Here is a 25,134-nt window from a genome sequence, read left to right on the forward strand (position 1 = left end):
TATGGTTCCATATAAATTTTAGGATTATATGTTTTATTTCTGTGAAAAAACGTCGTTGGTAATTTGATAGGAATTGCGTTGAATATGTATATTGCCTTAGGCAGTATGGACATTTTAACTATATTAATTCTTCCAATCCATGAACATGGTATGTGTTTCCATCTATTTGTATCTTCTTTCATTTCTTTCTTCAGTATCTTATAATTTTCTGAGTACAGATCTTTTACTTCTTTGGTTAAATATACTCCCAGGTATTTTATAGTCTTTGGAGCAATTTTAAATGGGATTTCTTTTTTAATTTCTCCTTCTGATGTTTTATTATTGGTATATACAAATGCAACTGATTTCTGAATATTAATTTTGTATCCTGCTACTTTACTAAATTCATCTATCAGCTCTAATAGTTTCTTGGTGGAGTCTTTAGGGTTCTCTATATATAGTATCATATCATCTGCATATAATGACAATTTTGCTTCCTCCTTACCGATTTGGATGCCTTTTATTTCTTTTCCTTGTCTGATTGCTGTGGCTAGAACTTCCAGCACTATGTTGAATAGAAGTGGAGAAAGTGGTCAACCTTGCCTTGTTCCTGATCTTAATGGGAATGGTTTTAGCTTTTCCCCATTGAGTATGATGTTAGCTGTGGGTTTATCATGTATGGCCTTTATTATGTTGAGATATGATCCCTCTAGTCCCGCTTTCTTAAGGGTTTTTATCATAAATGGCTGCTAGATTTTATCAAATGCTTTTTCTGCATCTATTGATATGATCATGTGATTTTTATTTTTCATTTTATTAATGTGGTGTATCACATTAATTGATTTGCGGATGTTGAACCACCCTTGCATACCAGTGATGAATCCCACTTGATCATGGTGTATGATCTTTTTAATGTATTGCTGAATTCTATTCGCTAATACTTTGTTGAGGATTTTCATATCTATGTTCATTAGCGATATCGGCCTGTAGTTTTCTTTTTTTGTGGTGTCTTTGTCTGATTTGGGGATCAGGGTGATAGCGGCTTCGTAAAAAGTGTTTGGGAGTCTTCCCTCCTTCTGGATTTTTGGAAGAGCTTGAGGAGAATAGGTGATAATTCTTTTTTGAACGTTTTGTAAAAACTCACCTGTAAAGCCATCTGGTCCAGGGCTTTTGTTTGTTGGGAGATTGTTGATTACTGATTCAATTTCCCTGGCGGTAATCAGTCTATTCAGGTTTTCGGTTTCTTCTTGAGTTAGCCTTGGAAGGTTGTATGCCTCTAGAAAATTGTCCATTTCTTCCAGATTGTCAAATTTGTTGGCATATAGTTGCTCATAGTAATTTCTTAAAATGTTTTGTATTTCTGCGGTGTCTGATGTCACTTCTCCTCTTTCATTTCTGATTTCATTAATTTGGGTCCTCTCTCTCTCTTTTTTAATGAGTCTGGCTAAAGTTTTGTGAATTTTGTTTATCTTCTCTAAGAACCAACTCTTGGATTCATTGATCTTTTGTATTGTTTTTCTGGTTTCTATTTCATTTATTTCCGCTCTGATCTTTATTATCTCCTTCCTTGTACTCTCTTTGGGCTTATTTTGCTATTCTTTTTCCAGATCCCTTAAGTGTGAAGATAAACCGTTGATTAGTGATGTTTCTTGTTTCTTTAGGTAGGCCTGCAATGCTATGAATTTCCCTCTTAGGACTGCTTTCGTGGCATCCCATAGATTTGGGGTCGTCGTGTTTTCATTTTTGTTTGTCTCGAGATATCTTTTTATTTCTTCCTTGATCTCCTGCTTGACCCATTCATTATTTAGTAACATGTTATTCAGCCTCCATGAATTTGTGTGTCTTCCAGTTTTTTTCCTGTAGTTCATTTCTAATTTCATAGCACTGTGGTCAGAGAAGACAATTGGTATGATTTCAATTTTCTTAAATTTATCAAGACTTGTTTTGTGGCCTAACATATGGTCTATCTTGGAAAATGTTCCATGTGCGCTTGAGAAGAACGTGTATTCTGCAGCATTGGGGTGAAATGCTCTGAAAATATCGATTAAATCCAAGTGGTCCAATATATCATTTAAGGCTGTTGTTTCCATATTGATTTTCTGTCTGGAAGACCTGTCCCTTGTTGTCAGAGGTGTGTTGAAGTCCCCTACTATGATAGTGTTACTGTTGATCTCTGTCTTTATGTCAGTCAATATCTGTTTTATATATTTAGGTGCTCCTATGTTGGGTGCATAGATGTTTACCAGGGTATGTCCTCTTGTCGGATCAATCCCTTTATTATTATATAGTGCCCATCTTTGTCTTTTAATATTTTCTTCATTTTAAAGTCTATTTTGTCAGATATAAGTATTGCAACTCCAGCTTTTTTCTCATTTCCATTTGCATGAAATATCTTACTCCAACCCTTCACTTTCAGCCTGTGTGTGTCTTTTGATCTGAGGTGAGTCTCTTGTATACAGCATATACAAGGGTCTTGCTTTCTTATCCACTCAGCCACCCTATGTCTCTTGATTGGAGCATTTAATCCATTTACATTTAAAGTGATTATTGATAGGTACATAGTTATTGCCATTTTTAAATTTGTAGTTAGATTGTTTTCATCTTTCTTCTATTTACAGAAGTCCTTTTAGTATTTCTTGCAATGCTGGCTTGGTGGTAATAAATTCCTTTAGCTTATTCTTTTCTGGGAAGCTCTTTATCACTCCATCAACTTTAAATGATAGCCTTGCTGGATAAAGCAAGCTAGGTTGTAGGCCTTTGTTTTCCATCACTTTGAGTATCTCCTGCCACTCCCTCCTGGCCTTCAATGTTTCTGTAGAAAAGTCATTTGATAGTCTTATGGGAGTTCCCTTGTATGTAACCCTCTGTCTTTCTCTTGCTGCTTTTAGGATTCTCTCTTTGTCTTTAACCTTTGCCATTTTAACTGTAATGTGTCTTGGTTTGGACCTGTTTGGGTTTATCCTGGTTGGAACTCTCTGCACTTCCTGGGCTTGTATGTTGGTTTCCTTCATCAGGTAAGGGAAGTTTTCAAACATTATTACTTCAAATATGTTCTCAATCCCTTGCTTCCTCTCTTCACCTTCTGGTATTCATATGATGCGCATGTTGTTGCACTTGATGTTATCCCATAGGTCTCTTAAACCATCTTCATTGTTTTTTATTCTTTTTTCTTTCTGTTGTTCTGTTTGGGTGATCTCTGCTAACTTGTCTTCTAAGTCACTGATTCGATCCTCTGCTTCATCTAACCTGCTGTTAATTCCTTCAAGTGAGTTCTTTATTTGGTAATTGTGTTCTTTAGTTTTAACTGGTTGTTCGTTATGATTTCTACATCCTTGTTGATGTCGTCTCTAAGCTACTTAAACATTCTTATCATCAGTGTTCTGAACTCTGTCTCTGATAGGCTGGTTACTGTCTCTGATGTGTTTCATTTGGTTCCATTTCTGGAGGTTTCTTCTGTACTTTTATTTGGGACATGTTTCTTTTTTTTTCACATTCTGGCTGACTCTCTGTGTTTGCTTTGATATATTAGGTAGATCCCCTAGAGTTCTTAGTTCTTGCTGGGTTATTTTATATAGTATGTGTCCTTTATATTTGACTTGCACTACTTCGTTCTTCTCCTCTGCGTGTTCTCCAAAGGTGACTCTTATGTTGTGTATATTGTCCTGTTAAAGAAGATCTTTAATTGCTTTTCGCTTGTGAGTAGGTGGGGTTAACTCCTAGGCTGACTAGTTGTGAGACTTGGCTCTGCCAACCGCAGGGTGTTCTGCTACGTGAGGGTTGACCGCTTAAATGTGGGTTGTCCTCTATGGGCTCTTGTGCCTGTAGAGAATTCCCTCTGGGTGTGTCACTTAAAGGTACCAGGTAGTACTCTGGTTTGGTCTGGAGTTGGCCTCTGGGTATGTTGAATCTTGTTCCTCTTAAGCTGGGCCCTGGTAGGGCAATTTTAGAACAAAGCAAATCACCAAGCACAGTAACAACAACAACAACAAAGAAAAAATCAAATACATTCACATGTAAAAACAACCAACAACCCCCACTCAACACAGGCAAAGATATAAAGACAAAACAAAACAAATCGAAAGAAAAAGCAGCGCCACTCTTGGTTTAAGCCATCAAGTAGTCTCCAGGTTGTCCTCTGCTGTACCAAAGAGTCCCCTGCGTATTGTGCAGGCAGAGCCCGTCACCTGGTTCCCAGAGTGATGTTGGGACTGCAGATTTAGATGCGTAGGGCTGAGGGGTCTGGACGGTAGTTTTTACAAAGTCAGAGCAGTTTCTGCCCTTGCCTGCACATATGCACAGTGAGAGTAGCACCACCAGCCCTGTGTCCAGTTCTCCTAAGTCTTAGGGCACTTCTTCCGTGTGTGTGTGTGTGTGTGTGTGTGTGTGTGTGTGTGTGTGGTGGGCGGGAGATTTCTGAGCTGCTGAAAGCCGGGAGCTGTGTCTGCCCCTTACTGCTGATCCTTGGGAGTGCCTCTGCAGTTGTAATTGCCCTGCCCTAGGCAGGCCAGAAAGGGTGGGGGCTGGGGATGGAGGTGTCTTCTTTCTCCCAGCCCAGTCGTGTCACACTCTTCCCGCAGGCCAGAAAAGGTGGTGGCTGGGGGTGGAGGAGTCTCTTGTCTCCTAGCCCAGCAAAAATCACACTCTTCCTAGCCTCTTCCCTGGTTCAGAGCTGCCTGCCAATCTTCCCAGAGTCTGAGCACTAAGGCTCCTCTGTAATCTGACACTACTCCTCAGTTCAGGGGCCAGTTTAAGTCTCTGGAATGGCAGGGGTAGGATTGGAGGAGTGATGGGGAGGGGCCTAGGTATGGCGTTTGTGTCCTTTGTCCGACCTAGGGCCCAACTGGGGATATCAGCTGAAGTTATTGCCTCAAATGCTGGATATGCTGGCCCCTGGGCGGGAGAGATCAGCTGTGGGATGCAGGGAAAGAGCCCACCTCCTGGTTTTTGTGTTTTCTGTTCCGTTCTGCAATCCCCTGTGTCTCTGCAGCTGTAGATGCGGGCACGTTTCCACAGCCGCAGATGTGGGCTGGGTCTCCACTCCGCTCCCTTCCCTCTTCCCATGCTCGCCCAATTTGCCCTCCTGCAAGTAATCCTTGCACGAGTCTCTTAGCTGTTCTGCGTGATGAGCAGAGAGTCCTTTGATGGGTTATATGTCCCGTTTGTGATAAGATCCGGAGAAGAACTTAAAAAATGAACCCCGCTGCCGCCATTCCTATGATGTCACTCCCAATTATTGACTTTTTTGTAATTTTATTTATTTAGTTATTTATTTTTCAATTACAGTTCACATTCAATATTATTTTATATTAGTTTCAGGTGTACAGCATGGTAGTTAGACATTTATATAATTTACGAAGTGATCCCCTCAATTAATACGGACCTGGTACCATACATAGTTTTTAAAACATTATTCACTATATTCACTATGCTATACTTTACATCCTTATGACTATTTTGTAACTGCCAATCAGTGTTTCTTAATCCCTTTTAATGTTGTAAAACCTATGTATCATTTTCACCCAACCCCCTAAAGCCCATCCCATCTGGCAACCATCAATTTCTTCTCTGTATCTATGAGTTTGTTTCTGTTTTTGTTTGTTCATTTATTTTGTTTTTTAGATTCCACATATAAGTGAAATCATATGGCATTGGTTTTCTCTGTCTGACTTATTTCACTTAGCATAATACCCTCTAGGTCCATTGAATTATTGATGGAAGAAAAGATCTATTTCAAGTAACTTTTTAACAACTTTTTGGAAGGATGGTTCACAACCACTCTTGCATGGCATTTTGATACACTAAGAAGTCCGCAGTGTGGACATTTCTAAAGTTCTTTCCTTATTTTCTCAACTTTGTCTATACCTGCTTCACTGATGCTATCTTCTCACCTGTTAGCTGGATTACAAATAGTTCTCACAATATGTATTTTTTAAGGAAACGCTTCAGTGATAGAGTAGGAGTATATGTGCTTCTAGGCTTTTATATAGTAATTATTGATTTGTAAGCTTTTTATAAATAGAATACTTTCATATATACCATAAATTGAACCATTCACAACTAACATGTCCAAATTTATCTACAGGTAATAACTTTAGTTCATCTGGAAAGGGGTTTGGAGGGAAAGCAGCAAATTCAGTTGTTTCACATAGTTGGTGAATTAAAAGTTTTACCAACAAAGAATGTCCTCTCCATAACCATGTAGAAAAGAAGGAAAACTTGTATGATCGAGTATGCAGAGCCAAGTACATGCATGCAGGTAGACTGAAAGTGATTAGAAAGTAAGGATGAAATTTCACTATTTATATATCCAAGTAGATAAAATTCTTTTGCACAGTTTATAGCCATTATCTAACATGTTTCCTTGAATCATTGATATCCAAGGTGTCAGGAAGCCTGGAGCTCTAGCTTTCTGGGTGTTTCCATATATTACAAAAGGGAGTAAGACCAGACACTTGGAGATATCTCTGGATTGTAAAGCTGCAATGGTTTCATTTAGTCCTTGGAGAGTTTTATTTACATTCAGGGGTTTAGAGAAAAGACACTGACTGGTTCATTGTTTCGAAAGAGACACTCTAAAAGGGGGTAGGGAAATGGGCTTTTTCAATTTATAAGCAGAAAAAAGCTTTATTTACCCCTACATTGCACACAATTCACAAGAAGTTTCAATTGTCCCTGGAATTATTTTTCAGTTACCTGAAATAAATGATAAACTTTATTGGTTCAAAGAAAGAACAGTTGATTTCTTAGTATTAATCCTATGTAGCCCTGCCTTACTTTCACTTTCAGTCTCACTTTATTAACAGAAATGAAGTTTCAAAATTTGTCCTGAAATTGACAACAGAATTTCACATTCATGAAAAAGATGGGGATGAACTGTAGACCTTATTGTTGACAAAATATCTATCACACAGACTGTGTCGGGGAAGGCAAGAAGAGAGACAGGCAGAATTGGTGCATCCTTGCCCAATTTCTTTCAGCTTAGTGTTTAAAATTTTCCTGAATTCTGTTGACACATTGACTAGTTATTTTAGGATCTGAGTCTTTTTTCCTGAAAGTGTGGGTAAGAATCTTAATTTTGGGTCAGGCTTTAAATTTCGCAATTATTTCACAAAAGAGTCCAAATACTTACAGATGACCGTGGCATTGAAGAAGAAACAGTACAGGATGTGTTCATTTCGTTTTTCTTTGGTTTGGGGAGAATACGTTTATAATTACAGACCCCAACTGGTCTTTTTATTAATGTAAAACCTTCTCAAGAAGATTAAAAAAAAATTAATATATGTATAATATAGGAACAGAAAATGGCTCAGATTAAATGTACACAATAGATGGAATACCACAAAATGAACACAACCCTAAGTGGGTAAAATATCAACATTTGGAATTATCAGTATCGTTAATTTAAGCCATTTTGGGTGGTGTGTACTACAATATCATAGCGATGTTAATTAGTGTTTCTGTCATGATTTACCTTACACCTTTTTCTAATGTTTATAGTTATTTGGATATCTTGTTTTTGAAGTGCCTATGTTGTTAACCTATTTTTCTATTGAGCATTCTGTCTTTGTAGAAGTTATTTATATATTCTGTATATGGATCATTTATCATTTGTATTCGTCTTCTCACATATGTGGCTTGCATTTTTGCTCCATTAATGGTGTCTTTTGATAAACAAAATATCTTAATTTTAATGTAGCCAAATCTAACAGTCTTTCCAGTTGTGTTTAGTATATTTTGTGTCCTAAAAAATTGTTTCCTATCTTCAAATACTTGAAAATATTCTTCCATATTATTTTCTGGAGTCTTTATTTGTTTCCCTTTTTACATTTAATTCTACAATCCTTCTGGAATTGCTTTTTGTGTATGATATAAGGCAGGAGTCATTTTCTTGTTTTTCCTATGGATATCTGATTAACCCTGGACCATTTATTTCAAAGATAAAAATTTCTTCTTAAAACAGTTCTAAGTGATCCCTGACTGGCCCTCCTGCTCCTAGATTTGGGAATAATACTGGATAATATTTTACATGGGCATCCAACACAGCTTTAGCATTAAAATTTGTTTAGTTCATACTTACCCTTTTTGTTCCCACTGATTTCAATCCTACCATTTAGTAGTTTATGTGTAACTCTCTCTTCAACTAAAGAGTAGTTTCCATTTAAGGTGAAGATCATTTTTATTCAAATTTATATTATATTTATATTTATTTGTATCTATAATCCTATATGAAAACTCAGAGATGGAGAATGGAATGAAGAAAAAAGAAAGGAATAAATATGCATGAAAATATAAATTTTGAAAAGCTAAAGGAACATTCAATATTTAAAACAATAATAATATTGTTCACGGAATTTAAAATATCTAGAGAATGAAAGAGCAGGATAACAAGAACACATAAGTTGAGAAAGGGTTAAACAGAGCAAAATATCTAAGATCTTTGCATTCTCTCAAAGGAGGAGAAATGTACAGACTAATTTTGATGAGTCCAAAGTATGAACAATATTATTCCCACAGTAACCACAAGATGAATTGAACCAGAGTAAATAACTTTCAGACAATGGATGAAGAAAGTGGATGGAATGATTAAAAATCATAATTTGTCCAAAAGAGGGATCAAAGGAGAAAAGAAGAAGCAGAATAGGGGGAACAAACACAAAGCACATAAGTACATAGTATACTTAAATCCAAATTTAGATGCAACATAAATGTTCCAAATCTGCACTATCCAATATGGTGGCCACTAGCCATATTTGGCTACAGAAGACTTGAAATGAGGCTAGTCAAATTGAGATGTGCTGTAAGTGTGGAATACGCATCAGATTTTGTAGGCTTAGTAAAACAAAAACAAAAAAGTGTAAAATTTCTCATTAATAGCTTTTTATATTAATTACGTGTTGAAATAATACTATGGAACCTATTGGGTTAAATAAAATACATTATTTAAATTTATTTCACCTGTTTCTCTTTATTTTCTTGATGTTGCTACTTGAAAATTTAAAATTATATGTGTGTCATGTATTATATTTCTACCAGACAGTGTTGTTCTAAATGCTCCAAAAATACCAACATTATTTGACTTGAGAAAAAGGTAAAATAAAATTCTATGGTGTATAAAAATAAAAGAACAGCAAAAAGATGTATCATATAAATACTTACCAAAAGAAAGCTGGAGCTGCTATATGAATATCAGACAAATAAACGTTAAGGCCAAAAGGATTACTAGAGATAAAAATAGTAAGTAATTTCATAATGATAGACGCTTCAATTTGCCTAAAATACACAATTATTAAAATTGTGTTAAATTTAAATATACATACTTAAATAAATATACATAGTGTTAAATTTAAATATATATTTAAATAAATATGTATCTATATTACACACACACACACACACACACACACACACACACACACGAGGTCTGCCAATTAAGTTCGTGACCTTGTTGCAACGATGTTGCTAACCTTTTTTTGATATCAGAAGGATTATTCATGATGAATTTGCACCAACTGGACAAACAGTTAACCAAGTTTACTATTTGGAAGTGCTGAAAGGCTGTGTGAAAAAGTTAGACGACCTAAACTTTTTGCCAACAATTCATGGCTCTTACATCATGACAATGTACCAGTTTGCACGGCACTGTCTGTGAGGGAGCTTTAGCCAGTAAACAAATAAATGTATTGGAACACCCTCCCTACTCACCTCATCTGGCCCCCAATGAATTCTTTCTTTACCCAAAGATAAAGGAAATATTGAAAGGAAGACATTTTGATGACATTCGGGACATCAAGTGTAATATGACAGCTCTGATGGCCGTTCCAGAAAAAGAGTTCCAAAATTGCTTTGAAGGGTGGACTTGGTGCTGGCATTGGTGCATAGTTTCCCAAGAGGGTTACTTTGAAGGTGACCATAGTGATATTCAGCATTGAGTTATGTAGCATTTTTTCTAGGATGAATTCGAGAATGTAATTGTCTGACCTCGCGCGCGCGTGTGTGTGTGTGTGTGTGTGTGTACACATACAGTCAATAATGTGTCTTTAAATTTGTACAGGGAAAAAGTTGAAAAAAAGGGGAGAAATACAAAATCATAGCTGGAGTTTTGACCACAGATGTTCTCAGTAATTTCTAGAGCAAACAAACAAAAAAGCTGAAAAAATTTTGAGCAACACGATCAATGAAACTGACCTAATGAATACCTATAGAACATTGCATCCAACATTTGCAAGGTATATAAAATACACAGGACTATTCTTAACCCCTGACTATGGTATATATAATAAAATAAGTAAGATAATTCTTATTCAAAGGATGGAAGTCAAACAATATTTTCTCTGACCAGACGAAATAATGTTAGAAATAAAAGTAATTAGAAAATCTAACAGAAGTATAAAAATTAAGAAACTGATCTCTAAATAACCCATAGTTCAACTAAGAAACTACACTAGAAATAGAAAATCTTTTGAACTAAATGAAAATAAAAATATTACATTTGAAGTGTGCAGGATACAATCAAAGCAATTGTTACAGAAAAGTGTAGAATGATAAATGCACATGTTAGAAAAGAAGATAAATTAAAATGATAAGTAAACATCTTTTTCCTTTCACAGACAGTGCAAAGTAGAAACATATGTGGTTTTAATCAAACAGCTTTTAAAGTTTGAATCCCACTTAATGATTTGCTAGCTTTGTGTAGCTCAGTGATCTTACAAGGACATATTTCTTACCTTCTCTCTCCTTTTCCTCCTTGGACAATGGGGATAATAATTACTCCCTATCAGAAAGCATTATTATTAGTCTTAAATATGTAAGAAGTTAACTAAAAAGCAATCAGTAAATAGGAAACATTATTATCATTGCTGTTTACTCAGCAAACAGAGGTATTAAGTGAAGTGGTTGATAGCATGAATTCTGGAGCAAGACTTTTTGGCTTCAAATCTTACTTAGTATCTGTGATTTTAATAAGTTATTAAATCTTTCTGTAACAAGATGGTAAAAGTAGTTGTGTGGGGACAGAGCCCCAGAAAGTAGTTTACAGGCTCTCGGCCTCACATGGAGGGGTGCTGGCTCGGGTGGTGGATGACCGTCTGCTGGGGTTGGTTGGCCGTCAGCTGTGGCCAGTTAGCCAACTGGCCGCTAATATAACTGCTGCGGCTACGGAGGAGAGCCAAGGAGAGCCGAGGAGAGCTGAGGATTGCGGAGGAGAGTCGAGGAGAGCGGAGGAGAGTAGTCGGTCGGTTGGCAGAAAAACGGACAGCAGTTCGCACGTCCGGTGAACCCAGCCTCCAGTGAGACCATAGTGGTATGACTCCCCTACCTATGGCTCCGTGGGTGTTCCTTTTTGGCCTCACCACATCCTGCATTCTTATGTGGGGAGCGGGACCAGAGATCCAGCAGGCCGCCCCACATGACAAATGGTGCAGCGAGCAGTGTATGGTGCCGGCCAAAACCTACCGAAGCATGGTGGAGCGGTTTGTGCGTGTGAGAGCCCAGCTTCGGGAGGCCCATGAGGAGCAACACCGGGAACGGCAGGCGTGGTCTGCCTGGGAGACTCGAGCCTCCAGCTGGCACACCACCTTCTTGGCCATAGAAGGCGTTGTCCTCCTTTTGTTGATCTGCTGCGGCCTTAGGATCCAAGGGTGGTGGACATCTTACAAGGAGGCCTCCACCCACTCAGACACCTGGCACGGTGAGCAAGATTCCGACCAGGTAGGAATGGCGTCTGACTCTGGGCAGGAGGACGTGTGGCCCCCACACAATATATGGTGTTCGGTGGCCACTGTTCTCAGGAGTTGGACCCCCAAGGAGGGGTGGGAGGACATGGACGGCTCTCCAGCCAGTGTGGAGAGGGCCCTGCAGGCTCTGGCTGAGCGGTTGCCGGAGGAGAAGTCTACAGCCGGCCGCGTGGGCTGGATGTTCCTCAAGGCCTTGAGTCTCAACACGGAAAATGGGCTTAATGAAATGGCCCAGGTGCCGGACCACGTGTCCCGGTTGGAAGCGCTGGAAGCCCAGGTCCGCCTGTTAGAACAGGGGCCCCAAGGTGGAGACTCTGAGGCAGAGGCGGAGGAAGCAAGTGGAGACAATGTAGCTCCCAACCCCCAAGCCCGGCCAGTCTTGAAGCAAAGGGTAAAACGTGAGCAACCTTTGGGCCCTGGGGGCGTTGCTGCCGGCAACCCAGCTGTGACTGAGTTCACAACCTACACCCCATACACTCCCACTGAGTTGCAGGAGCTGGGGAGGCGGTACAGACAGCGCCCTGGAGAGCCAGTCTCAGCTTGGCTATTACGTTTATGGGATGAGGGAGCAGACAACATTCTCTGCTCCCCAGGCGAGATGGAAAAGCTAGACTTCATGACAGCGCATCCGTCCCTTCGACAAAGGTTACAAAACTGCCATAGGTTGGCCAACAACCAGGGCAACCATTCTCTAATGGCGTGGCTCACAGCTGCGGTACGCACCGTATGGGAACAGGCTGGCGAGCTGTCAGACACTGTGAGTCACTGGCAGTCATATACAGAACTTACGCAAATAATCCGTGAAATGGGTATGAGACATGCTATTTTTAACCTCAACATGCAGGGCCCAGATGACGAGCTTTTTACTGCCAGCATGAGAGATCTGGTTTTGGATACTGCACCTGCGAGTGCTTTTGGATCCTTGGTTGCTATTCTTACACCATATGTAGGGCGATGGATCCATGAAGTTACAACTGCCATGGCCACCCTAGGGGATGTTGAAAGCCGGAGGCGAAGGAAGTTAAGACAGGAGGTCCGCACAGTTGAGACCTGGAAGCCCAAACCAAAGGTAAAGGGGCGAGGTCGTGGGCCTCAGAGAGTAACACGCGCACAGATGTGGCGTGATCTCGTGGCAGCAGGGGTCGATAGGAAGAAAATAGACCAACAACCCAATGCACTCCTGCTGGAAATTTGGAAACAGTTGCGTCCGGAGCAACAATTCCGGAGAAGCATAAAAGAGGAGTCTGGGAAAGCGCGACCCGTGTCCCTCCAGGACTTCATGCAGCCACTTGAGGCCGACTCCTTGCAGCTTAATTAGGGGTGGGGCCAAGGTACCCGGTCAGAGGGGACGAGCAGGGACCGGAGGCCCCACGTGGAACTGTCCATACATTGGTCCCCTTCTAATGTGCAGAGGGTTTTGGCTCTAGTTGACACTGGCGCCGACTGCAGTCTCGTTTATGGGAACCCAGAACTGTTCCCTGGACCAGCAATCTGCATTGATGGCTACGGGGGAAAAACTGTGACTGAAATCCGTTTTCTTACCACTAGGTATAGGAAGGCTTCCTCCTTGTACCTACAAGGTTTATGTCTCCCCCGTTCCGGACTATATTCTAGGGGTGGACGTGCTACATGGCCTCAGCTTACAGACGTCCGTAGGAGAGTTCCGTCTCCGGATCCGGGTGGTGAAAGCGATGACACGCGGGCATGATCACCACCCTTCTCAAGGGTTGCCACAGCCCTGGCGTGTGGTTACAGTGCGACAGTACCGCCTGCCAGGAGGACAGGAGGAGATTGGTTGTACAATATTGGAATTGGAGAAGGCATATATTGTGAGGCCAACGCACAGTCCCGTTAACTCCCCAGTATGGCCTGTTAAGAAGCCAGATGGGACCTGGCGAATGACTGTGGACTATAAGGAGTTAAATAAGGTGATGCCACCCTTGCATGCTGCAGTGCCTTCAATTCATGATTTGCAAGTGACGCCAGGGGTGGTGGCTGAGTGGCCACCTCAAGTGACTGTAGTATACAGAGGTCCCGATACCGGGATGATTTTGCGAGGAAACTATGTGCTCTCACTATGGCCTATTATGGGGTCCCCTGTTCTGTTACATGTTGAAACTATGCAAGGGACCCCAAGCACTGCCATAAAGGTCTGGTACCACAAACCGGGAAAGGTGCCAGTGGCAGCGACCCTCCTTTCCCAGGACAAAAAGCTAGCATGTATCCTCCCAGATGGAAGGAATTTGCCATTGTTGGTTCCTAAGACTACTGTTGCTTTTCGTCCGTAGGTGTCAGTAGGCTAATATGGTACAGGGACCCTCACGGAAGACGCTTGTCGCGTAGATTGTGAGGCGAGACCCTGTAGGGGTGGAGTGTGGGGACAGAGCCCCAGAAAGTAGTTTACAGGCTCTTGGCCTCACGTGGAAGGGTGCTGGCTCGGGTGGTGGATGGCCGTCGGCTGGGGCTTGTTGGCCGTCAGCTGTGGCCAGTTAGCCAATTGGCCGCTAATATAACTGCTGCGGCTACGGAGGAGAGCCAAGGAGAGCCGAGGATTGCCGAGGAGAGCCGAGGAGAGCTGAGGATTGCGGAGGAGAGTCGAGGAGAGCGGAGGAGAGTCGTCGGTCGGTTGGCAGAAAAACGGACAGCAGTTCGCACGTCCGGTGAACCCAGCCTCCAGTGAGACCATAGTGGTATGACTCCCCTACCTATGGCTCCATGGGTGTTCCTTTTTGGCCTCACCATATCCTGCATTCTTATGTGGGGAGCGGGACCAGAGACCCCGCAGGCCGCCCCGCACGACAAATGGTGCAGTGAGCAGGGTCTCCCGCACGACAAGTTGTAATAAGAATAAAATAGGATTATCTATGTAAAGAAGTTGTCACTGGGTCTGGATCATGTGAGCAAAAAAATAGAAGCAGTCCTCATTATTTAAGTGCTAAGTGCCAGGACCTGGGTTAGGTACTGAGAATTCATGCGTGTAAGACACGTTTATTCCCTCAGGAAACTTACAGTTCTCTCTAAACATAAGTAACCAGGTCCATCATGAATGACTAACATTCCAGGCAACTGGACCTACAAAAATGTTATACGATGTTTTCTCATTCTCATGCGTTTCAAACTGGCCCACAAACATGAAATAAGTGACACTACAGTTAATCCTTGAACAATGTGGGGTTTAGGGACACCAGTTCCCTGCGCAGTAGAAAATCCATGTATAACTAAAATCCGCACTCTGCATCCGCAGAGGCCCAACTGCAAATGGAAAATACTATTTCAATCCCCGGTTCCTGAATCTGCATATGCAAATCCAGGGATGCAGAAGGCTGACTGTATATTTATTTATTTTGTAATTCTGCACATAGATGTACCCACGCAGTTCAAACCCATGTTCTTCAAGAGTCAACTGTATTTAAATTGATCCATTGACCTTTTTTTCTTGATTGCAAGCTGTCTCTGAGCTATGTTCTAATATGAAAATTTGATGATTCTAGTTGAGAAATCATGTCAAACCTTTTCACAAGCAAAGCTCTCAGAAATTCCTTCACTAAGTGACTGCGTTGGACTCAGTGCTTTCAGTTTCTGTTTCCTTGCAGAGTTTGTTCATCTCTGGGCTTCTGAAGAAAATGCAGTACATTCTAGGACACTGGAGGGGTAAAGTAAAAGGCTAAATTGCCAGTGAAAGAGAAACCAGTACAGTGAAACTCAGAAGAGGGAAGAGGAGAAGCACGTACCACTTTCTCATTGAAGCTGCTGTCTTTCCAACTCTAACGGGCTGCAGCTGATCACCGGCACACCAGTTCAGATGACATTCTGCTGTTGTCAGGCAGCAGGGTGTCCTTTCAATGCCTGCTCTCCAGCTCTGTGTTGAATTAGGTTCCAGCACAGGGAGAGCCTACACTGAGTCTGGAAAGTTTCAACATTGTCATTTCTTTCTTGACACTGAAAGTACCTTTATCTTTGATAAAACCCGCTTAATAAAGCTCACACTCCATTCCATTCTTTATTGCAAACTTCTATAGTGCAAGGTAAAAAGAAGTTAGGCAACTTGAGATCTGTAAAAAGAGAAAACGAGTCATTGTAATTCGGGAGCTTATAAAATCTTTTATCTTTCACTTTTTCTGAGTCAGTCATAGAATGATTCTATTTTATAAAATAGATGTTATGTTATAAAATCATACAGACTATCCACGTGTCAGCAGCCCCTGTAGGCCATTGTTGTAAGAGAAAATCGGTCCTAATCATAGAAAAAAACTAATAATGTATTGTACCTTAACTATACTAATCATAGAAAAAAACTAATATAACATTATATATTAGCTATTTTAACTTTTTTAAAAATTAAAAACTTATTTATTTGTTTATTTTTGCCATCTTCCCCTGAAGAGATGGGGAGACAGATGGTAGGCATGACTGGGACCCTATTAGGCATAAGCCCTCAGCAAGAGCAAGTTGGAAGTAATCAACTTTAAAGTGTGAGCAAACTGCTCTTTCTTATAGGGTAAGAGTGAAAATGGGGGTGCCTATACTCTGTATTTGTATCTAAAAAAAAAAGAACAAATGTTTTATAATGATCACTTCAAGTTACAGAGCTTGACACACTGAAGTTGAAAAACCTAAAGTTAAAGAAGGCATTACTAAAGGAAGACTTTTCACTCCTATTAATTTTATAAAATTATTAAAATTATCAAATCATCAAGCTCTGGTCATACCTAAAATTGTGTGAATAAATACATAGAGCAGAGTTTAGAGAGAGATAAAAAAGACAAAAACAAGCTTTGACTTACAAGATAATGGTAGCTTCATGACCTGAAATAACTAAAAGCAATATGTGAGCTGATATGTGCAGATAGGAAAGAATCAATCTGAAAACACAAAGAGGTCAAAATCTGGTAAGAAAATTGAGTTAAAAAATCAACAGAATAAGGTTTTAGATATCAAATCTTGGGTGAAAAACATGAATACAGATACAGAACAAAGATTAAGAAGCAGTGAGTGGGTAAGCAAGATAGGCCATAACAGCTCTGGGGCCTCCTGCACAGTGAGTGGAAGAAGCCCCTGGGGAATCTGAGTCCCTCCATCTGACCCAGACCTGGCCCAGGAACACACTGAGAGAAATGAGGGCCCAGCCTGGGTTAGAATGGTGTTTGTGTTTCAAAGTACATGGATATGTTTTACACAACGTTCTCCAGATGCAAGCTTCCTTTTGCTACATACCTAAGCTCAGAGGTGTCATATTTGTTCAATCTAAACGTCTAAATGTGAAGGTGAATAGCTTTAAAAGGAAATTTTGTAATGAAGTCAGAGATGTGAGAAACAAGGAAAAATCTCCATTTTCTGGAAAATGAGATACAAGATGATCTGGTAGGAATGCTTGCAATCTGGTATACTCTTCCAGAAAGGAATTTGGCAATATGTAACAAAAGCATCTGTTCTTCTATTTTGACACAACAATACCACATCTAGGAATCTATCAAAGAGCTACAATGTGAAAATAAAGTTAGCAGAGTTATTCACTGCAGCATTGTTTGAACTTTCTTTTTTTAATTGGAAGCAATTTAAATGCACTTACATAGGAGAATTGTTGAAATGACTATGATATATATACATAATGGAGAAAGCACCAGCCAAAAAGAATGTGAAAGCTTTTTATTAACCTATATGGAGTGATTTCCAAATACCTATACCATGTGATCATTCACGTTAGGAAATGTGAATAAGAAAACATACATATATCTTCTCATTTGTGGAAAAAGACATCTAGGAAGTATAAACCAGAAACTAAGTAGGTTGGGAACTTACAGAAGATGGGTGAGAATGGGGTAGTAAAAAATAGAAAGAAAGGTAAACTGAGAATGTGGTGGAAAGATGAAAGAGAAGTGACATTTCTCTGAGAATACCTTTTTGGAAAGCTGACTCAGAAACAAGTAATGTTTCACATACTCAAAAATAAATACATGCTTAAAATCAACCAAGACTTGGGTGAGGCCGAAATGAAACATAGACAGTAACAAATGAACCCGATTTCATTATAAATGAATAATTTTACCACACTGAAGAGGATAAGGGAGGAAAGAACTAACCTAAGAAACTTTGGCATACAGTGTTCTGACTGTATACATAAGGCCAAAGACAGGGAGAACTGTACACTAATAATGTTCTCTAATTAGAATATGAATTAAAAATTTTGAAACTACACGTGTACTAGAATTGAGCAAATAAGTAAATTTATTATAGATAATAAGAACCAGGACTCTCAGAGTAAGAGAAAGGAGTAAAAATAAAGAAAGGAGAAAAGCTTGAATAAACCCTGTTGTGTTAGATTGGAATTGGAGATGCCAGGAGGAATCAAGGTTGTCTACAGAAATAGGTAGATAAAGAACTAAATATAGATGTGTGTACACAGGTACTGGTACACATACAGACATTTCTTAACTTTGCCCCTGAGAGGCCTAGAAGTAATGCACACTCCTAGTGTGATATCTTGGTATCTAAGTACTGTTTTCCGAAAAAAAGAAAAATCAGGGCTTCTGGGAGAAATGGTCGATTCTAGAGCCAAATCAGGGAAAATACAAGACAGAATACTTTCTAGTGCCAGAAAGTAAGGAATTGCTCAGATTATAATGCGAACATGCCAAAAAGACACATCAGCCAGCCTGAAGGGGCTCTCAATGAATAAATCTGGGGCAAATCAAGCAACAAAATAAATAATGATAGTAGAGTATTAAACCCATGGGATAAATATCTATGAATGTATACTGATACAACTAAATAACTGAATGTGTAAATAAATAAATGGAGAAGAGGGACAGCGATTGCTTGTAGTAGAACTCAGTTTAATAGATGTTGAAGGAATGGCGAAAATACAAAGTGATCTATCAGCAAAAACTACTGTAATAATTGCTACAAGCAAGAATTGTCATCAGTGAATGCTAAAATTAGCATTAAAATGATATGAAAGTATGATGAGAATATATTTGCATAGTCTCGATAATATGTCCCCAAATGGTACTTTGTAATTACAAAGAGGTAAGTAGTAACTTTACAATGGAGAATCGGACAGACACACCCTTACGCAAGTGATCAGTTAGCATAATGGCCTCAGAGTAAGTTATATTGACATCACAAATCCTTTGATGCAATGCACTGAGACTGGCAGAGCATCACTTTGATGGCATTCTTGCCAAAAATGCATACTGTCAATCTAATTATGAGGAACCATCAGATAAACCCAAATTGAGGGATAGTCTACAAACTGACCAGCCAGTTCTCTTCTAAAAAGTCAAGGCCATGAAAGACAAAATAAAAAATGAGGAACTGTCAAAGATGATAGAAGACTAAGGAAACATAATGACGGCAAGGAGAGATCCTGGATTGGATCGTGGATCAGGAAAGGATATTAGTGGGAAAGTTGGTGAAATGAGAAAAAGGTGTGTAGATTATGTTAATAGTATTGTATCAGTGTAAAAATCGTGTATAAATAATTGTTCTATGGTTATAGAAGATATTAACATTAGGGGAAACTGGGGGAATGGTATATGGAAACACTCTGTACCTATTCTACAACCTTTTTGTCAGTCTAAATTTTTTCAAAATCAAGTTATTTTTAAAAAGAACCAGTGGACTAGTCCATAGGACAGTCTTAAACGGGACACAGAACTTTTGAAAACACATAGGGAAGAAAGGTCCAGGACAGAAAATAAAATTTTAGTCCACGTTGTAAGTTCTTGCTCAGCTAACTGACTAGAAATTGCTTTCCATTCCATCTTTTCCCTTGCAGATAAGGTCACACATTGAACATGGCCTCCAAGATCCACATGCCAGGCCCAGTGTGCCTCATTGAGAATACTAAAAGACAACTTTGGTTGATCCAGAAGCTCTGAAGTTCCTGTCTGCCATTACAGAGCCTCTTGTCGTGGTGGCTGTTGTGGGTCTCTACCGCACAGGCAAATCCTACCTGATGAACAGCCTGGCTGGGAAGAAAAAGGGTGAGTGGCACCAGCAAAGCTCTGCTGAGTCCCTTGTGTTCACCCACCTTCCCAGCATTGACTATGGTGATGTGAGGAGAGAAAGTTAGAGAAGGGGAGGAATACTACAATCTAACTTTCAGTTCACTGATGCGCTCCTTACATTTACTTTGTTCTAGAGGGTAAGAGTCAACTCACTCTTTCCTGCTTTGCCTTCATTTTCCCTTTTAAAGTATAAATGTATCTTCCGGAAGGAATAAGGTAGTAAATAAGACAATTAATATACATAATAATAAGCTGTGAAACATTTACTAAAATGTTTGGATATTATTATCTAGCTTGCACTGTTTTTTAACTTTCTTTTGTTTTGTTGGGATTTTTGTTTGTGTTTTTGTTGTCTTTTATTAAGCTTGCACTGATCTTGAAGGTGAAATAAATGTTTCACTTTGTACTGAATATTCTAATTACCTTACTTTTCTGGTTGTAAGTAAGATCAACACTGATCATGGTTTCATTTATCTGTTTAACTTTGATTTCATTAACTTTTATGTCAAGTTCCAGAACCAATTAATATTAAAACTTCAAGTCCTCTTATCTCCTCTCCCCCTGCAGGCTTCTCTCTGGGCTACAAGATACAGTCTCACACCAAGGGAATCTGGATGTGGTGTGTGCCCCACCCCAAGAAGCCAAACCACACCCTAGTTTTGCTTGACACTGAGGGCCTGAGGGATGTAGAGAAGGTAAAAAATAAATCTTCTAAATCCTATTTATGTCACATCAGTAGCCCCCGTTGTGCTATCCCTCCCCATTTCTTGACTTATGCTTCTAACTTATCATATTAAAGTATTACCCTTTACATTTACTTAGTGGTGGTCAATATTTGACCTGAGATCAAATTTGAAGCCAACCAAACTGAGCTTTATGTAAAGAAAATAAACATTAAGAATAATCATAACAAGCTAATTTAAGAATTGTGTATCCCTCGAACACTGAACTCTACCTGGCCACATATCTAAGCATTGAGAGTGGGCAGTAAGGTCAATTGATAGGTTATACAACCCGTAAAATAATGGCTAATGATGCTGATAGTCATTTTTCCTTAATATCATAGGAAACTGTTTTGGTGAGGCTCCTAAAGCTGCCTCTAAGCAGGACTAGATATTTTATAAACATGTCTAACTTTTCACAATCGGAACCCAGAAAGATGGTAAGAATGGTTATCCATAGCAGTACTATTCATGTGAAACAAAGTATAAGATCTGATAAGCTTTGTTCATAAAGGATTATACATTATTACTTGTATAAGTCTTCGACCTAGAAAACTATTATTAAGTAGCATATTTTAGCTACGGTCTAAGAAGCTCCTTACCATGACATGTCACGAAAGTGGAATAGGACCACAATCTAAGTTCAGGAGATCTGTTTGAAATGTATTACCTGATCCCAACAGTTGCTACGATCAAGTGCTAATGTGCTTCACACTCTTATATGCGTTTAAATACGATGCCTTCTTTAAATTTCACAACACCATGAATATAATTGTATAGATGGGAAACCATTTGCATAAGGAAATGATGACTAACCTAAGTTTCCACAGCTAAATAGAGACAGAGCTGGGTTCAGACTTTATCTGAATTGAAAGGATGTTGCCCTTCCTCACTATTCTATGTGGCTTCTACACTGACTTCCAGGGTGACAACCAGAATGACTCCTGGAGCTTTTCCCTGGCAATACTCCTGAGCAGCACCTTCGTCTACAACAGCATGGGGACCATCAACCAGCAGGCCATGGACCAACTGCAGTATCCTTTCCATGGTCCAGAACAACAGTAAATCTGGAAAATTACAGCTTTACATTTTCACCACATGCAGTGCGCAACTACAGAAGAAATCATAAGTCCCCTCTTTATTGAATCAAATTATGCTCAACATCCACATTTAACTCAATCCTTTCTGATATCTCAGATTTTGTTATATTTTTGTTTATTTGTGTATCATTTGTCTCCCTCACTAGAATCCAAGCTCTCTGATGGTAGTCATCGCAATATTCTTCATCCCTAGAACAGTGCCTGGTTCGTAGCAAGTGCTCAATAAATGTTTGTGGAATGAATGAATGAATGAGCTAATTAAGAGAAAAAATATTTTAGCTGAGTATTGGGAGGAAATATAGCAGAAAATGTACTACTCTATTTCTGCAGTTTTCCTGTGTTAGCATCTCAGCTACATGACAGAACTGACTGATCGAATCAGGGCAAAATCCTCACCTGGTGACAGTGAGGTTGAAGACTCAGCTGACTTTGTGAATTTCTTTCCAGACTTTGTGTGGACTCTGAGCGATTTCTCCCTAGAGCTAGAAGCAAATGGACAACCCATCACTGCTGATGAGTACCTAGAGTTGTCACTGAAACTAAAGCAAGGTGACTGGGACTGATCACTGGGTGACAAAGAAAAAACAATATCAAAATGACCATTTCTGTGTAGATGCTAAAAAGTATAATGTTGTAACTGTGTAATCCTGGCTGTTCTATTAGAGGAAATGAAAACATTCCTTGCCTGAATCATGTAGACCTAGTTTTAAGTTATGTCCCTCTTCTTAGAGAAAGAAAGAAATTTTATTTTTCTATTCTTTAAATTTTTTTATTGCCAATCCATCATGAGTTTATTTTTTATACAGGGTTTCTGCCAATTACAATGTTGAAGAGTCATCTAATTGAGGTAGTGAGTCTAAAGTTGTACTACTTTTTTTAATTTCTTTAGGTATTGATATAAAAACTAAAAGTTTCAATGAACCTCGGTTGTGCATCCGAAAGTTCTTCCCAAGGAAGAAGTGCTTCATCTTCGACCATCCAGCTCAGTGGAGGTACCTTATCCACCTGGAACAGTTACAGGAGGAAGACCTGAACCCTGAATTCAGAGAACAAGGAGCGGACTACTGCTCCTACATCCTCAAATCTTCCGAGGCCAAGACTCTCTCAGGCGGCATCACAGTCAATGGACCTCGTGAGTCCCTCTCACTCCCTGCTTCTTACCTGGACTTTCCTTCTGCCCATTGTAGAGAATAAAGAGGGAGGTATAATGGTTACTTTTGACAAAAACATAGTCTGATGATGGCTAGGAACACACATCCCAAGGATCACATTGTGAATTTTACGTGGCAACTAAAACTATTGCTGGTGTCATCTAATATCCACATAAGCAGAGTGAATACAGGAAAAGAACTAGAATCCATCCAGGTGTAGTAACCTTCTCCACCAAATTCACAGATCCCTATTTATGAAACATCCATCCAGGAGATCAATATAGATTGGCAAAGTCAGGAAAAAGCAAATACTCCACATATGTGAGGCTTTGCCACTAACCTTACCACAATTCTCTTATTCATCAATTCACAAACAGTTGAATTGACTAAGACATGCATGCAATATACCAACCACTAAGTATAATGGTAGATAAAAATATTTTATTTATTTCCTCATTCCAGCACAACAGGTGCAAAGATACTTAAAATTTTAAAATCATAGTGAAAAGCACAATCCATCAAAATAATAGGCTGCTATGAGAGAATAAGGAGTGTAGACAGGTGGGAGATAATTTGGATTCAAAGACAGAGAATATTTGTCTCTGAAACTGACATGCAAGATGAACCCTTACAAATGAGTCGGCGTTAACCAGAAGAGCATATGGAATAGCTTTGCAGACAGAAATAATATCATGTGAGGAGGCCTGAGACAGGAAAGAACTCTGCGACTTCAAGACAGTAAAAGAAAGACAATTGTGATTTGAATAAGTGTAGAGAGAATAAGAGTGGCCTCATGGCTGGAAAAGTATGCAGGGGGCAGTACTTGACAGGACTGGAAGATGACTTCAAGGAGATTAGAGTTTAAACTCAATGGGAGGATCATGAAGGATTATAAACAGAGAGTTAAACTTATCTAATTTGTATCTAAAGCTGTCTTTCTGAGTATGTGGTACATAAAGTGTTGGAGGGATTTAAAGGAGGTAATGAGAAGAGGGATGATATTTACAATATTTTGGTAAAGAACGGGGATTATGTTAAGCTAAAAATAGACAGAATCCACACATATTTTGAATGTCAAACCCATAGGCTTGATGATGGATGTGTAGAGGGAGTTAGAAGGACTCCAGGGTTCTGAGCTTAAGCCACTGCTTGAATGGATATTATTTACCGAGAGGACTATCTGGAGAAGAAACAGTTCTTTAGAGTAGATGAAGCTGTTTAGATTTGGATTATCTAATATTGATTTTCCCCTGGTTTGTATAGGAAGCGATACCATGCAGATGTTTAAATGAGCTTAAAAATCAAGTCAAAGCAGGAAATAAAATTCATTAATATCCATGTAGATGGTATTTAAAATTATAGAAAGACAAGAGAAGGTCCAGGATTCAGTCCCAAAGAACTGCTATTTGTAAGATGACCAACCACTCCAATTTGCTCAAGGCTAGGATATCCTGGGCTGAAAGAGTTTCGATGTTAAAACCAGCCAACCCCTGGGTGAACTGGTCACACTGCATGTAGCTCTGATGAGAGAACAGCTAGGAGGACCAACTTATCTAGGACTAGTGGCCTGCAGCAGGCACATACCCATGCACACCTACACACACACACACACACACACACACACACACACACGCACAAGCTAAGTTTTCTCCTTGGCCTTTTTCATAAAGTAGAAGTGAGGAGGGAACAGAAAAGAAGGCAGAAAAAAAGGAGGCATAGAATGGTTAAGAAGAAATCAAGACCTAATATGTTAGCCGTAAAATATCCTTATTCTGATCCAATCATTGCAACATCTTCCACTTGGGTGTGGGAAAGAGAAGAAAAGAAAAGCTTTAAACACCTCTGAGTCTAGAGGTTAAGGAAATATTCCATCACTGCTGTCCCTCAGAAAATCCTTAAAACTATTATTTATGACACTTGAAAAGCATATAAAATATTCTAGCAATTGGTTCTAAATAATTAAATTTAAAGTCTCAGACCCAAACAGAATATGGTTTGTTCCTCTCTCTCACCAACTGATAGTTACTACTTTTAAATTCCTGCTTGTAGGGCTGGAGAGCCTGGTGCTGACCTATGTCAATGCCATCAGCTGTGGGGATCTGCCCTGCATGGAGAATGAAGTCCTGGCCTTGGCCCAGATCGAGAACTCGGCTGCACTGAAAAAGGCCATTGCTCACTATGACCAGCAGATGGGCCAGAAGCTGCGGCTGCCCACCGACACCCTCCAGGAGCTTCTGGACCTGCACAGGGCCAGTGAGAAAGGGGCCATCGAAGTCTTCATGAAGAATTCTTTCAAGGATGTGGGCCAAAAGTTCCAGAAGGAATTGGGGGTATATTTGCTGTTCTAGATCATGAGAGAGAGAAAAATCTGAGCCTTTCTAGACATGAGTAGTTCTTCCTATACCCAAAGAAAGCAGCACTCATCTGCAAGCATTACCAAA

The 25,134-nt window shown here is 39.7% G+C and overlaps 1 protein-coding gene across 1 annotated transcript in view; it reads left to right on the forward strand.

Annotated features, from left to right (window-relative positions):
- LOC109439374 (guanylate-binding protein 2) overlaps positions 1–25,134 on the forward strand; it is a 43,614-nt gene that overhangs the window by 12,835 nt on the left and 5,645 nt on the right. The window contains 7 exon segments of the mRNA XM_074335100.1: positions 19,494–19,568; positions 19,571–19,696; positions 20,288–20,415; positions 21,367–21,476; positions 21,895–22,091; positions 22,432–22,674; positions 24,743–25,023. Coding sequence (XP_074191201.1) covers positions 19,494–19,568; positions 19,571–19,696; positions 20,288–20,415; positions 21,367–21,476; positions 21,895–22,091; positions 22,432–22,674; positions 24,743–25,023 — 1,160 coding nt within the window.

This window comes from Rhinolophus sinicus, linkage group LG06 (assembly GCF_036562045.2).
Source record: "Rhinolophus sinicus isolate RSC01 linkage group LG06, ASM3656204v1, whole genome shotgun sequence".
Classification (NCBI taxonomy): domain Eukaryota; kingdom Metazoa; phylum Chordata; class Mammalia; order Chiroptera; family Rhinolophidae; genus Rhinolophus; species Rhinolophus sinicus.